General features: G+C 39.7%; 2 protein-coding genes across 2 annotated transcripts in view; one reads left to right on the top strand and one right to left on the bottom strand.

The window, feature by feature from the left end:
- The window catches only part of LOC105457381 (5-hydroxytryptamine receptor 2A), a 31,000-nt gene extending 14,723 nt beyond the window's left edge, over positions 1–16,277 (top strand). The window contains exons 2-3 of the mRNA XM_011702016.1: positions 8,425–8,657; positions 16,030–16,277. Of these exons, the coding sequence (XP_011700318.1) occupies positions 8,425–8,657; positions 16,030–16,266 (470 nt within the window). The 3' untranslated portion in view covers positions 16,267–16,277. The remainder of the gene's footprint in view (positions 1–8,424; positions 8,658–16,029) is intronic.
- LOC105457382 (26S proteasome non-ATPase regulatory subunit 1) overlaps positions 11,659–16,382 on the bottom strand; it is a 40,315-nt gene continuing 35,591 nt past the window's right edge. The window contains exons 11-14 of the mRNA XM_011702017.1: positions 15,049–15,383; positions 14,494–14,846; positions 13,119–13,461; positions 11,659–12,569 (exon numbers count right to left, since the gene is read on the bottom strand). Of these exons, the coding sequence (XP_011700319.1) occupies positions 12,499–12,569; positions 13,119–13,461; positions 14,494–14,846; positions 15,049–15,383 (1,102 nt within the window). The 3' untranslated portion in view covers positions 11,659–12,498. The remainder of the gene's footprint in view (positions 12,570–13,118; positions 13,462–14,493; positions 14,847–15,048; positions 15,384–16,382) is intronic.

The raw sequence follows: 16,382 nt of genomic DNA, 5'->3' as shown, positions 1-16,382 counted from the left end.
TTCAAACTTACTACGGGATGCTATACAGGATGAAAAAAAAGGCTCGAGTCATGCAATAGCCTAGATCTACGAAAGGTCTCAGGGTAAATTTGAAGCACGTAAAGTGCCAAATTGACACGACATTAAGCGGAAATACGACGGTAGAGAGAGGATATCGAATTTCGATCGTCGTTCGTGCAATTATTGGAGTCCATCGAAATTTAATTCTCAAATTGGCCTTCTGTTAGGAAAACGTCAATATTGCGATTGAGATTATCTCTACAAAATATTTAACACCCGCAAAATTTCACAGACGATTTGGCAGAATTAACCGGATATCGATAGTGCAAATATTATCCCATTACAAAATTCACAAGAGACTTATCAATATTTAAAACGGATTTGTCCAATATTGAGAACAGCTTTGAAACGTTCTTCATTACAGACAAGTAAGAGCACAGAAGATCAGGCACAAATTAATTTCTCAATCATTTTTCTAATGGCTTAACTGTAAAAGGAAATTGGAACAGAAAACGATTAATTTTATAAATTGACTGAATCTATTTTCAACTTTCTCAGAAAGATTTTATCGGAATTTAATTATAAAAGTTAACTATACAAATTCCATTTCAAATTTTTTTCGTTTACGTGCATCTGATTAGGATTACCTTCAAACGATCTCCATTTAAAAAGATTTATTTTAACTCCCCGATATAAAAATAACTCTGTAATAACATCAGTATAGATATACTCTTTATAATTGTTTTCGCAAAACCGATGTATATAATTTGCTTTACCAGGTATATAGCGATAAAATGGCGGAACACAATATTTCAATAAAATAATGCATTAAGGGAATTTGTCAGATTGCAAAGGCTGACGATGAAAGGATTAAAGTCCCGAAGCGAGGTAGGGGAAGACAAACAACGGAAGCGGCGAGTAAATTGAACACGAAAAGCGCTTCTCGGACTTCTCCGTAATTAGCTTATCACCGCTGTTATCAGCGGAATTTTCTTCTCGGGTAGGTCACGTCTTAATAATGCAACGGCAAGAGAGCAAGTAAGGATGGATGCGAGCGTCATACCGATCAAACAGCGAGACTCGCTTGGCGTGTTTCGCATAACTTTGCGAAAACTCGCCCGAGATACCCGAGATACGCGAGCACGTTCGGTGCCTTCGCGAGCTTCCGCGAAAAGTCCGCGGCTTGAGTTTTCTCTCTCTCTCTCTCGGCGTCTCCCACGAGATTGCCCCGAGCAATTTGCATGAGTCCTCCGTCGTATCCCCACGCGAATAAAAATGTCGATATGCGGCGCGATCGAATTTGAAAGATAGCCAATTCGGAAAAAAAAAGAAAAGAAATCGCGCGAGGATTTAAAATGGCTTAAATTAATTAACTTATCGTTGAGGGACAGTCAAAATTAAGTGAGCTTAAGTTGATTAACTGATTGACGTTGAAATTCTATTCGATTAAATGCAAAAAGTACAATACTTTGATGGTAAAACAAGTTTAAATTTAGACCAATTTAAGCATGCATTCGCTCTTCGGAATTATGTATTCCTGTAAAATGGAGGAAAATATAAAAATGTGTTGCGCAACCAATCTTTTTTTATTTGCGTAACGTAATAAGATTAATATAAAGCATGAGAGGAGAAACAGTGCATAAATAAGCTTCAATTAATTAGAGTTCAGTTTAATTAAGCATAATTAACTGAATGCAAAAAAATAAGCTCGTTTCAATTGTTACGAATTAATCAATATAACTATTTTTTTCGCGATTGACAGTTTCAATTTTCCGTAACAGAAAAGTTTTTCCGCGAACTAAACTGCACAACGTGCTAAACTCGACCACGAATACACGCATCGCGCGCGACGCTAATGAAAGTAAAGGGATTCGTTATCCTTCATTTTAGAATTTGCAAAGAGGTTTCCGGATTCCTAATTCCATAGAGAACTCTCTCTTTTTTTCCGGAGTATTCTTTAAGATAAATCCCGCAGAAAAGTATGCCGCGTAATCATCTCCATTCTCACCTTTTCCAATTATCGATCCGTTGATAATCGATGACGTCTCGCAGTAGGTTACTGCCGCGATCGCGTTTCGAAGGCTAATGCGACAAAGTACAAACTCGCTTACTTGCTCGCAGGCGAACAACAGCACGACCTCGCGTACAACACGCGGAATGCCACGCTGTCGGTCGTAAAAACAAGCTACCATGCCTGCTTCATTATTATTGCCTCGAAATAATTAATGCTATATAAAAGACATTAACGAATACCTATATTCTTTATATTTCATATCGATGAAAAGGGAATTACTCTCGACGTGTTTAGACTTTTCGACCTGATGACGCAATGGACAGACTTGCCAACGAGGCAGTGCTATGATATGTTACATCCATCTGCAGCATTCACAGTTCCATTACCTCTGATTAAGACAAAAGACAACTCACCGATTCGACGCGCAACAGCGGAGTTATAACTGCATCGTGGCTACGTTGAAATCTGCAACAAACGAACGTACGACCCAAATTATAACTGCAGAGCCCGAAATAAATGGTATTATAAAACACATTGCGCACCTCTAGAAATTTTTATTTGTAACTCTTATATTTTACATATTTCCTTCAAGTAAATAATTAATAAAATAATTATATAAATCCCGAGAGACATCTTCTCATGAACTAATAATGTTTCAAACAAAAGTTTTTCTCCCAATTCTTACAAATCGCTCTCGAATGAACGATCCGGGAAAACGATTGAGCCCGCGAGGAACAAATAGTATGTAAGCAATAATTTACCGCAAGGTTGCTCCGCTGTCGCCCGACGCCTCCCAGGCCTCCTCCTCCTCTCCGCGCGTCCTCTCCTTCGGTTTTCTTCAAATTATAACAGAATCCAAAATAAATAATATTATAAGAAACATTCATTGCGCACGCTGGATTTTTTATTTGTAATTGTATCTTATATCTTTTCTTCAAGTAAATAGTTAATAAAATAATTATATATAAATTCCGAGAGACATCTTCTCATGAACTATAATAATGTTTCAAACAAAAGTTTCCCCTCTCCCCTAATTCTTACAAACCGCTCTCGAATGAACGATCCGAGGAAACGATTAAGCCCGCGAGGAACAAATAGTACGTAAGCAATAATTTACTTACCGTGTGGTTGCTCCGCCGTCGCCCGACGCCTCCCAGGCCTCCTCCTCCTCTCCGCGCATCCTCTCCTTCGGTTTTCTTCAAATTATAACGGAGAAAATAAATAAGATTATAATTAAGAAACATTTATTGCGCACGTTGATTTTTTTATTTGTAATTCTATCTCATATCTTTTCCTTCAAGTAAATAGTTAATAAAATAACTATATAAATCACGAGGGACATCTTCTCGTAAACTAATAATGTTTCAAACAAAAGTTTTTCCCTCGCATTCTTACAAATCCGAGGAAACGATTAAGCCCGCGAGGAACAAACAGTACGTAAGCAATAATTTACTTACCGCGTGGCTGCTCCGCCGACGCCACCCCGGGCCTCCTCCTCCTCTCCCTCCTCTCCTACAGTTTTCTTCGCCGCCGCCAGCTCCTTCGTGCGCCCACACAACGCTCGCTCACTCGCGGAAAAGACGGGTTTCATTAAATTACGGTCGCGCGGCACTTTACACGGCACTCCCGATGTTGACCGTACGCGACGCGCACTCGGCACTTCGTTACGACGCGAAGAACATCGCGGGGAGGAAAAAGATTACGTGCAGCGCCCCGCGCGAAACATCTACCGAGTTAGCACAACAAGCGGCGTGACGGAGGAAGAGAGAGCTCGAAAATTGCGCGATCAACTTCACGCGTCACTCGTCGCGGCGTCCGGCGACGCTGTATTACCCGCAGCGCGCCTTTAGTGCACTTTCTGCACTTCGGGGAACGAGCGTACACGTGCGATCGGTAATATATATACATGGACGTCCGCAGGGGATGGGGCCGGGGAGGCAAGAAGAGGCTTTTGCTCTCCACCTCCCCCCCCCCCTGAAATCAAACGAGTATAAGAAAATTCCGAATTTGCTCTCTTATTTTTATGAATAACAAATATGTTTGACAAATGTGAGAGAAAAATACAACGTTTGGACATTTGCTCCTCGCGGTAATTGGTATTAACAATTTGGATCATGCCCGTTTCTAGACAAAATCCTGCGGACGCTTTTTTGTATATATGCATACATGCATTCATATGCGTATATTCCTCCTCGCTATGACTCGCGTTTCAGGACACGATTACTATCTCGCTTTACGAAATACTTGATACGCGAAGAAACATACGAATAATATCAAGAACAAATCGTGAGTCTAACCTACCGTCCGACGCGTGAATGTCGCGCGCGCGCCGCGTCGCGTCGGCGTCGTTTCGCCGACAGCTCGCGGGCGAGATAGATTCCCGGGGCGGAATAATGTACGCGTTTCAACGAATCGCCCGAAGCACGAGCGCCGATTGAATTGGCGTCACGCGACGCGATGAGTATTGAAATACGGGGATTAATTGTGTGACTGCACTTACTGATTAACCGCGGGCGGGCGCGACGCAACGCCAAATGCCCGGAATACGCCGATCCGGCCGATCGTCTCCGCGCTCGTGTCGTTCCGTGAGTCCTCGGGACTTACTAGAATGACGGCGCGAACTTCGCGCGAAACTACATATGCGAGTCGAATTAACACGCGGCTGAGGCGCGACTGAAAATATTCAAAAATCGTTCAAAAATACATACGCACAATTGAAATTCATTATATAACGCTGTTTCCACACATCAGTATATCTTGGACGTACAAATCCCGATAGTATTATCAATAAATGATCGGCAATCATCTCGGCTTCTCTCGCGCTCGTATTTTGTACTTTCTTTTCGACTCACGCCACTTTTAAATCGAAAACGGGATTTGAATTAATGAAAACTTTTAAAGCACGCAATCAGACTACACATCGAAGACTGAAGATTGTGAATTCGGAGATTAGAGTTTAATCAGTCAGAACAAAAACGGATTAAAAAATTAAAATTATATCTGATTGGCCGAATTCTGATTTTCAATTCGCACTCCCCAATTTTCCATTAAAGAATTAAATCCAATCAAAACAGAACGGATTGAAATTAAATAAATTATCTGACTGGTCGAATTCAAATCTTCAATTCGCAATTCTCAATTTTCAATGCGTATAATAATGCGACACGGGCTTCAGAGCAATACGACGTTCGATTTTAAATACCAATAAAGAAGTTGACTGTCGCTTGAAACAAAATGATAATTAATAATTCCTCTCTCGCTTCAGTGCGCGGGGCTTTAAACAAGCGAGAGTCACGCGAAATGCGATACCACGGTAAATAGTCACATTGAAACTTGAACCGCTTGCTAGTCGTCAAATATAGCGAGAGTTGCGAGCAACCCCACGGCCGCTAATTAGTTCGTGCTTCGTCTTGGTGCTCGCCGCAAATCGCGTTTCGAAGGGGTCACGCGCCACTACCCTCTCGCTCGGAGCGTCGCCGCGCCGCGAGTGATAGCGCGCCGACCTTGTGTAAACATAACACGCTGCATGTATACGCGCGCCGCAAAAATAAGTGCCAAGGTCGCGCGGTCGGCCGATCCGTTTGCCGCTTTGAAAAATTTCACATTTTGCAAAGTAAATTCGCGCGGCAAGCGCGTACGCATTACGTTACTCGAATTTCGAATTTGTTTCGGTGAACGAGCTATTGTCCCGAAATTTCCGCCTCGTTTCATTGCGGCGCGTAATGTTTACCCGAGATATAACGATTTATTTCATTCGATTCGCACAAAATTCAGTTTCGTGAGAAATGGGATTAAGTAACGTAGCCGTATATTTAAAATTTGCCGTCAGTACAATAATTGTCCGTATAACATTAATAATGTAATTTTGTCAATGTAATTAACAATCGTCACAGCAAGGTGAGCGCTATAATAATAATACGTATAAAGAGCAAGACAAAATTATTTAAACAGCAGAAGTTAATATCATCTAGGCGATCTAGGCTAATGTCAAATCAATAATAGGATAATTGCTGTTCTAATTCCGCGCGATATTATTAGCCATCGCTTATTAACTCGAAAACTACATATTTCGACTCCGAACGTTTTCACGTTAGGATTGTTTAAAGTGTAATTAATATTCAGAATATATTATATCAAAATGTCATTACCATGATCGAGACATTTTTGTATTGAATTATACATGATGTATGAAACATACATATATGTTTACTTTCATTAATATCCATGTGGATAAATTTCTTTTTAACTTTTGCACTCTCTCTTTCTCTCTCTCTCTGCAAAATTTAACTCACAGAAAAAACTTCCCGCTTTTAATTTCATAAAAACTCGTCAATCGCACAAAAAAAAGATATATCAATTAATTTATGATTTAAAAAATTCCGAGTTTTTTTTATGTTTAACTAAGCTGGATTCGCTTAATTGGAAAATTCAGTTTTGTATAATTCCATACTTTATGCTATTTCCACCGCGCGTCGCGGCCACCGCGAATGTATCGTGCACTGCAAATGAAATGCATGTATAATGTACAATAGTTTACAATAACGTACGTTGAATCGTAAGTGGACGCTTTCTTTAGGAATAAACGTACTATATACGGACGGTGCGCGTGCAAATCTCCGGGGGACGTCTGACGATTTTGCAAGCAGCCAGAATCACGGTGCGGAGTATACACCAGCGACTACATTAATAACACGGAGAAATATTAGATCGTCGGTATACACGGTGGATAATCCGGCGGCGTACATGAATATGCAGTTTCTAGAGGCTGCACGGCGCGGGCACGAGACGGTAATTTCGTTCGACACGCGGAGTTGTGTTAATCCCTCGCTCCTTCGTGCATTAACCGCCTGTCGTTTCACCTGCCGGGTCTACGCTTTCGGTACTTTCATCCCTACCTACGGGGAGAACGCCGATCCTCGCGAACGCGCAAACCTCGTGCGACATTTGCACTGCGGAAATTTAAATAATCACTGTCAAAGAGAAGCTTACAGTTAAAGGTTTAATCATTGTCTCGTGTATTTAAGAAAACAATCTGTGATCCCTTGAGCGACTTTCCCTCGCTTATTTAACCCTTTCCAGTATATCTGAAAGCTAACCTTGCCGAAATGTATATTTCGGCGAATAAATTAAATCCCAATCTTAATTGGGAATCCTAATTTTACTACGAATAAGCGGGATCTTTGTACTGAGATTAGATTGGTTAACTGGTATTAAAACATACCAGAAAAATAATGTCGAGCTTTTTTTCCAAACAAAAAGAGATCCGAGCTAAACGTTTAATCTAGAATTTAAGGCAAATAAAATTCTTATTAAAACTGAATCCCTGTTTTATAAAATTCTGGGAAAACATTTATATCATAAAAAGAACGGCTTTGCGAAGAAGATTGCAGAGCGCGAGTATATTTATTACTCATTAATTACGCGCGTAAAATGATTAGCAAGTAACCTTTGGCGGAGAAGTTTTACAGCCGGAAGTTGCTCGACAAACTAAAGTTTTTGCGCGGCCACGTCGCACTAGACGTAAAACGTTTATTAACGAAGAGTGGGCGTATCAATTATGGCCTTTGGCAGCTTGCAAAAATGAATAATTGAAAAAACCCGAGAGCACCCGTTGAGACTCGAATAACAGCTCTACGAAGATTAATTATTAAACAAAGTTTAAAGGTCGAAAAAAAAAGAATGAAATCACTGCAACGTCGATCTCGAGATAACAGCTTTTTATTTGCGATAATATTACCGTTTCCACATATCGAGCCAGGCAGACGGGAGAAACTGAAAATTTAATATCGATTGGCCCCGAATTGCCTCAAATGCAATCTAGCGAAGATTAAAGGAAAATTGCCGCGCCCTTTACGAAGTTTACTTAATAAACTACGCATGTAAATTGCTTGTCTATCGTTATCATATATGCCAGCAAGCCCGAAGTATTGATGTCGTCTCGATATAACATCGTACTAAGAAGTCAAGGATAGCAACGGTAATTTCAACACGTCCGATCAATAATAATTCACACGCCAGTGTTTAATTTCTAATATTTGAACATTTTAGGCACAATAAAGAAATTTAATATTAAGCGGAATTTAATGTTAAGCTGTAGAAAACTGTCAGCGAAAATTAATTCTCTAAAACTTTTTTATGTCAGCTTATTAAAACTTCAATTGTCATATTACAATAATTCCGTGCAGCAATGTAATGTATATCTTGACATTAAAGCCCGTTTAATACAGAAAATATCCACAGCGATACTGTTGCGCATAAATAAAATACCGCGCGGACGAATGTCGAGATAATTGAAATTTATCTCTCTGCAGGCGAGCCAAGATGCCACTAATTGAGTCAGGATTTAATTAGCCCGCGTTCCGCGAGCGCGACTACGCGAGCAAGACTCATTCGCCGTTTTGTTTTCGCAGGATACTTCCCGCTGCCGTCGGTTTATTGCCTCGCCTGGATTTGCCTCGACGTGCTATTTTGCACCGCCAGCATAATGCACTTGTGCACCATAAGCGTGGATCGCTATCTGAGCCTGCGCTACCCGATGAAGTTCGGGCGCAATAAGACGAAGAAGAGGGTGACGCTGAAGATCACCTTCGTATGGATCCTGAGCATCGCCATCAGCCTACCCCTGAGCTTAATGTACTCGAAGGTGAGCCGTCGCATTTTCGAATCGATCGCACTTTCCGCGATAATTATTTTATCAATCAGAATCTTTTAATTATCTCCCTTTTACTTTTTCTCATTATGTTCTCGCGAATATTCGACAAGTAGATAAAGACAGTAATTAGTCAGACTTTAATACCTTAGCTTTCCCTCTCATCCTTATTAATAATTAAAAATAAATTGTACATGCAAATTATCTTTCTCCAGAATATATATAAAATTTCGTGTAAAAAAAATTCTTTTTTCATTACTTCTCACGAATATTAAGCGAGTGGATGAAATATTAATCTTTACCAGCTCTCTCTCTCTCTCTCTCTCTCTCTCTCTATCAAAAATAAATTTTATATGTATATAAAATTACGTTTCTCGAAAATAAATATATAAAGTTTCGTGTAAAAAGAATTTATTCATTTTTCTTTTCAATAAAAATCACTGGTCTACTTGATCGTACTGTCACTTTCCGTGATATCCCATATTTTCTTCTATCCCGCGTGCAAATTTTTTTCACTCACTCCATATTATAGTTTTGATGAAAAATCGTCCATCTCTCTAGAGAGATCTGAATACACGGCCAGCTTACAACGGCTAGAACGTAACTGCGATAATTTTTTGTTACATTCTCCCTCGCGCGAACATGCTACTCAATTTTCCGTAACGATCAAAAGATTGCGAGGTTTCGCCCGTAAAATCCCTCTCTCAGGTCTCAGGCAGAGACGCGCGCGAATCTCGATAGCCGAAAGTTTATCGCCGTTTGCGGGAAGCGTCGCTCATCGATCATTCTCGATGCAGGGATAGGAAGCGGGACGGATTTATACAGGACTGCACACCGCGACGGCCGTTTTTCATCGGTGCGGTGGCGGCGGCGGCATCCCGTTCGGAAAAGGAGGTCGGCGCGGTGCGCGATATTCCCTCGCCCGAGTGAAATTAACGGCACGGGGATGAAGCGACATTATGAAACAGTTGTCCGCTGTTTTGGCGTATTTACGCTCCCTCGTAAATCCCCGAGTAACCCTTCAACCGGCTGTCGTTTCAATGCGGCTTTATGCCACAACCGTCCCGAAAATCGCGTTAAATGTCACCGTCCAAATCCCGAGCCTTCATCGTCATTGCTAAATAATAATACAGCGAATGCGCAACGAGTGTGCATTTTAAATAATTGCACGCTATTTTTATAGTACCTATAATTTGACATAATTATTTTACAGCTCCATAATACATAAAATTAATTTTATCTTGAGTTTGTTCTTTATTCGCTATTACATGTTGCATTTACTCGTATTTTTTACGTTTTCCATTTACGTCAAGAGTGTTTAAGCGAAGTAAAAAATAACGGTGCACCGGAGAACCCACTAGCTGCGCGCGACAACGAAGTAATTATACGTGTCGCCTTTAATTTTCGCGAATGAAAACATGACTGCAAATTCCGGTGGAAAATGCCGGCGTTATGGGTTTTCCGGGGATGGATGTAATGTGTACACGTCTAACAGGTTATTTTCTTACCCCGCAGCATGTTCATCGTCGTAGAAGCTGCCTCGGCTTGCAAACTGCTCTTGCAAATGTGCAAACTACTTTCGTTTCACAGCGCGAGGGTGAGACGCGACGCGACGCGACGCGACGCGACGCGACGCAACGCAACGCGACGCGACGAGCACCGCGCCGCAGAGCACCGCGCATCGACGAGTTTGTCGGGCGAGTTTCAGCAACTTTACAACACCATTTACCAGCGCGTTTCAAGCCTTACTTGGGTATTGATCCAAATTTCGCGGCCGCCATATACTCATTCAAAATTCCATCCAACACCCCGGAGTGAATCCTGTGCCTGACGTCGCCGCGAGACGACAAAAATAGGATATTCCCATCCGATTGTATACACGCGCGTATTCCGCCATATTTTCCTCTACGTTGTAAAATCATGTACTCCGAACGCGTTAATTTAAGATTCAAACTTCGTGGCTGGGATAAAATAGACGGTGGCTCAAGAAAAGAGCCTTTTTACGGTACATCAAATTTGTATATTCTGAACACCATCGTTTTCTCCAATCGGGACATTTCTAGCGGTATGAATTTCAGAATTTCTGTAAAAAAAAATTGAATATAAAAATTCTGAAGTTTGTGAAATTGGCAGAACCTTTTTTATTTTTGCAGACTTTGGTGTCATAAATTTTTTAGATTCACTGATTCTTGACGCAACGATCCAAAATATTCTTATTTTTATAATGTAGAAATTTTCGGGAGATCCTCTTACCTCTCTAAGTCCAGATTTCCCCTGAAACATCTTTACCGTCGATTTCATAATGCAAACGGCAAAATCCTTGAATTCTCGATATTTCTCAGTTTTCTTCCCGTCTTGAAAAACCTACGTGGAAAATTAAAGGGCGCGGCGACATCATCTCCGCGAGCCACTCACGATTCCCACGAGACCTCACGTCGAGTGTCATCGGCTGACGTCGAACGGAATTCGCACCTTCCCGAGAACACGTGTGGCGAATGTACACGTGCGTGGACTGCAATCTTGCGACGAGAGGGTGTCCGTCTCCTCATCTTCCCTTCCCGCTCCCCTCCCTCCTCTCCCAATGCAGCCACCGACGAACGTTATGACTCGCGCTCGATCAAGGCGACCGCCGCAAAAGCGGAACACGAGCTGACCATTACGGGGACGACGGGGACTGAAAGCGGAAGCGCATTTCAAGGAAGATTCATGTCTACGGGGTGACCCGCAAACCCCCGCGTCAAACTTTAACGATGAGCACGATGAATTATGGAGTGTATTGTCTCGCGGAAACTCCGCGCTAACTTTCGAAATAAAGTGCCCGGGCAGGACGTGTAAGGATGACTCCGCGATTGTCTCCCGCGAGTTTAAATTATTAATAAGTGATTTACAGGAAAATAACAAGCCACACGGAGGAGTGCCGACAATCAATTTATTTACTGGCACCACGCCCCGTGAAAATTATTCCGGCGAAATTGCAAGGGTAGAAAAACAGATATTTTTGAACGAAAGCCGATTGTAATTTTTCCTACAAATAAACAAAATAAAAATGCACACATCATTTCATTAATATTTTCTCCTCTCTCTCTCTAAAAATCCGTAAATATATATATAACAAAAATCGCAAATTTTATTACATAATATCTTCCTGATTCTCTGCTTAAAGGGGATGCTGACTGGTAAAACAAGTATCTCTTTGACATAATATTTTTATTGAAATTTCATTGATTAGAAAAAAATTGTGACATATATAAAAATTAATTGTCAATTATTAGCAATTTAATCAGAAACAGAGAAATGATTTATATTTAGTTCTCTATAAAAATGTAGTTTATAAATACATAATATATATATGTAGAGAACATCACAAGACTCATTGTCAGAAGAAAAGGAATTTTCAATTTATTTACAATCATTGCACAGCAATATATGAATTACTTTCATTATATTCTGATCTTTCTCTGTTTATTCTTGCTAATAAAAATTAATTCCTAGAATTAAAAAAAAATTAAATACATTCTCATTATATTCCACAAACATTCCTATTCATAAATAACTAAATTGCCGAGTTGTTCATTAATCTTCTGCTTAGGAACCTAATTAAAGAGTTGTAAGGTCGGAGAGACTGATAACATGAGTAGCTCTGACGCAACGGCTTTATTGCATGTAGCTGGCAGAGCATTCCGCTGATTAAATAGACACACAAAAGGAAATCGAATATAAAAAAAGAGACGCGAGAACATTAACGGAAAGTGACGACGGCCGTATCGCGATACCATCGCGATGACGAATGACGGGCGACAGGATGGCGAAACGGGCCGACGCCTGTTTCCGGCCTTTAATCCTCGGTATACTCGAAGGGCTCGGGCGGTTCGGCTTCCTTCTCTTCCTCCGGCTTCGGTCCGAAGGCTGAAACAAACCGGAAGTGCTCAAGCGTACACCCCTCGAGCACGTACTCGATACTCCAAACAAAAACGGATCAACCTGGCCCTTTCATTTATAACAATTTTATTTTTGTTTTGTAAAATAATTTGTCTCTCTTTCTGATAAATCTCTCTTTCAATAATATTAAAAATATTATAAATATATTATAGAGTACTAATCATTTTTTTACATGCAAAATTTCTTAAATCTTCAACAATTTATAAATTAATAAATAACGCGCGCGCGCGCGTGTGTATGTGTGTGTGAATAAAAGATAAAAAAGTTTAATAATTAAATTTTCCCAAATTTTTTCTCGAAATCTAGTAATTAATAAATAATTCTAAGTAAATACTTCTAATTTAAGAAATAAATAATCGTATCAATATTTATAGTTCATAAACTGTTATTTTTCACCATGGTGAAATTTTCGATTCAATTATTATCATTGTTATCTGTTAAATATTAAAGTTCCTTTTTCTTTAAAATCAATTTCCGAAAGAAAGTTTTGAACAGAATATAGAATCAATCACTCACCAGCGACAGGCTCGACGAGCTCCTCCTCGGTGTCCGTCTGCATATGCTTAACCATGACAATGCCACCGATCTGAATATCCTTAACGGAAGTGTAATGGCTGCCCTCAACCAACTGAATGACCTTCAATTGCTGACGCAGAACTCGTGCGGGATTCTGGAGGCTCTCGAAGCTCGGCTCGGGTTCTTTCTTCTCCTTTTCATCGTCTTTTACCACTTTCTTCTCGGGTTTCTCCTTGGTTTCCTTAGTCTCTTTCTCGTCTTTTTTCTTGTCGTCCTTCTCCTTCGAAGACGATGCAGCAGCTTCCTTCACCTCCTGAAGCTCCTTCGTCTCTGAAGGTGGATCCTGCAATTTTTATTTAGTTTCTCTTCTTTTATGTAGACGAGTGTCTGAAATCTATTAGCGTGCCCTATCATTTGTCGTGAATTTGTCATGTAAATCACCACAAGAGTCCCAAGATAGGAAGAATCTTAATAGGTTACAGATGAATAACAATCTGATTCTTTGATAAAAGAAATACGCAGATCTTTAATAAAAGAAATTCTACTCTCGTTTATTGAAATTCGAACTTGAGACTCAATATATTTGAAAGATAAAAATGCAATTTAAATACGCAATATACGTCATATAACGCAAGCAAATGCGTAAAAACGAAAAAATATATAATATAAATTTATAACAATTCAGTTAAATGACTCTTGATTAAATCTTTAATCAACGGTCAATAAACGAAAAAAACGTACATTGTATGATCCATAAATTTAATAAATTAAACATTCGAGAGTTTAAAAAATTCGAAATATCGGAACTTTCAACGTGGATCTAAAAATTTCAAACCGCAGGAGTTTAAATTAACAAAAACGAGAAAATTAATAAATGTATATATAAATTGAAGTATCTAAAAATTCAAAGGTACCAAATATTTAAAAACGACTGTTTATAATTTTTAGAAGTTTTAAAATTCGAAAATAAACTAACTCGCTATTTTAGTGCCAAGTCTTAATGAAAAAATTATATTCCTACGACACTTCTCGTTGAAACTTTTCAACGTGTATATTTATCATAAACACGCTAATTCAATCAATAATAATAAAAAATAGTAAGACTATAATTCTATTCCATTTTATAAAACTACAATATCGATTAAGAATTATTTAAGATACAAACAGAAAATAATTAAAAAATGATATTTTCGCGAATTGATTGCTCGAGCGTGAAATAAATACTTCAAGATATCAATAATTCGTACAATTCACGCTGAAAAAAGGCGCATATCATATCATTGAACATTCTCATAATTATTTCCGCCCCTATTTTCTTCGTTTGATTTGGCTGGGTTACAAGAGAACATTTTTCTCTACATTCTCTTTAACTTACCACTTCCATTTTCTCGTGGGAATCCCTGGCTTTCCTTTCAGTCTCGCGTCTTCTGGCGCGTGCCGCGATACTGAGAACGGCGGTGGTGACTTTCTCTCGTTCCTCCCTTTTTTTCTCTTCGAGCGGCGCAGGATAAGCATATATGCTTGGCCTGGCGTTTGATTTAATATCCAACTTAGGCATTTTTAGCTGAGCATTGAGAGCGATCAGACACGTGGGTGTGAAAGCCAGAGCCAAGCAATGCGCCAGTGGGAACCAGTACCAATATTGGGTGAATACCAGAGCACCGACCACAGCCAGCATGTTCGTATGTCCCGTACGCGATTGCAGAGACACGGTTACATTACGACCACCTAAGAAAAGACGAAAGTCCGCTCGTATCATATTCTGCAAGTGCTCTTGTCCTTGACTTTATTTCTCGTGTTCCAAAAATTCACGAAATTTTTAGCGCCTCAAGAAATTTAGAATACAACATCTTGTACCTTTAAAATTTACATCGCAGATTGCTGCGATTGTCACATGCAAGAAAGAAGCTCTAAAGAAAACAATACTCACCGGCGTCGATGATCCCTTGCGCCAAAATTGCACCAAACTTGGCCATCACATCCTCATGTTTGTCCACGACAACCTTAGCATAGAGTGCTCTAAAATCTTTAACGCGGGCACACGTGGATTCCGTTTGCTGGATCAGAATCATGGCAGAGGCGATCAGTGCGCCTTGCCTGACGAAATTTACGGGATCATTAGTCATTGGGTCCAACAGAGCGATAGCTTCCTTCAAGCCGGTACCCGCGCAGGCAATGCCCAAAGCCATCGCTGCGCCGTATCTCACATGAGGATTGTAGCTTTCCGCTAAGAGGGACACCACACTGGGACATTGTTCCGGAGTCCTGGAACATATAAAAAAAAATCGCGATCCTAAATTCTCTTTCAGACTTATTGACTTACAGCATATTTCTGTCACAGAATGATACTAACTTTAAAATACATAACTGATTCTTCATAATTTTTTATTGTTACCGTTGGCACATTATAATTTAAATTAACATTATGTATTAATCAATTTTTTTACCAATTTTTGATTTTTTTTTCGCAATCGCTAGTTTTTAAATTTTGTTTTAAATTTAAGATCGTTAACTAAAGCTTGTATTTATTCTATAAACATAATTATTAAATTCTTTTCAATCAAACAAGTTTTATAATTAATCATCTTACTTATTCATAATTATAATTTTCGAATAAATTATAATAAAAAGTTAATCGTCTGTCACTGAGAGCAACTTCGTTAATATTAAATTAAACAGACCATTAATTCTTTTACCTACTTAGTATCAGTAATACGTTACAGTTTAGTTACAGTGCAATATTTAAAAGGTTATGGTATTTAAATAAATGATCATAAATTTTAATTAGCTGATAATTGATAATAATTTATTGTTAATTCAATAGTGTCGCCACACATCTAGCAGACTCGAATATTCACGCAAGTTAACATCAAACAGTAATTAACAGATCCATTTTCATGTTCTGTTTCAGGAAGATGATTCGGTGCTGGTGGACGGTGCCTGCCAGATTCCCGATCCCCTCTACAAGTTAATCGGTAGCATAATCTGCTTCTATATCCCGCTAGGAGTAATGTTACTAACGTACGCGTTGACAGTAAGATTATTGGCGGAACAACAGCAAAACATCGGTGGGACCGGAGCAGGTTGGTCATCAGGGTGGTTAGGCGCCCCTCAGGGCGCCCCTCCGGGTGCATCCTCCACAGGTTAGTGTACTATGCACTAGCCTGTCCTCCCATTTCCGAAATCCCAAAATCGATTAAATCTCTCGAGACCGAGACACTCAAATGTAACATGGCATTTAATACTTTATATATATCTAGCTCT

This window comes from Wasmannia auropunctata, unplaced genomic scaffold, assembly GCF_000956235.1.
Source record: "Wasmannia auropunctata unplaced genomic scaffold, wasmannia.A_1.0 LD335244.1, whole genome shotgun sequence".
Classification (NCBI taxonomy): domain Eukaryota; kingdom Metazoa; phylum Arthropoda; class Insecta; order Hymenoptera; family Formicidae; genus Wasmannia; species Wasmannia auropunctata.
The sequence above is the reverse complement of the archived record's forward strand: the minus strand, read 5'-3'. Positions and strand labels throughout refer to the sequence as shown.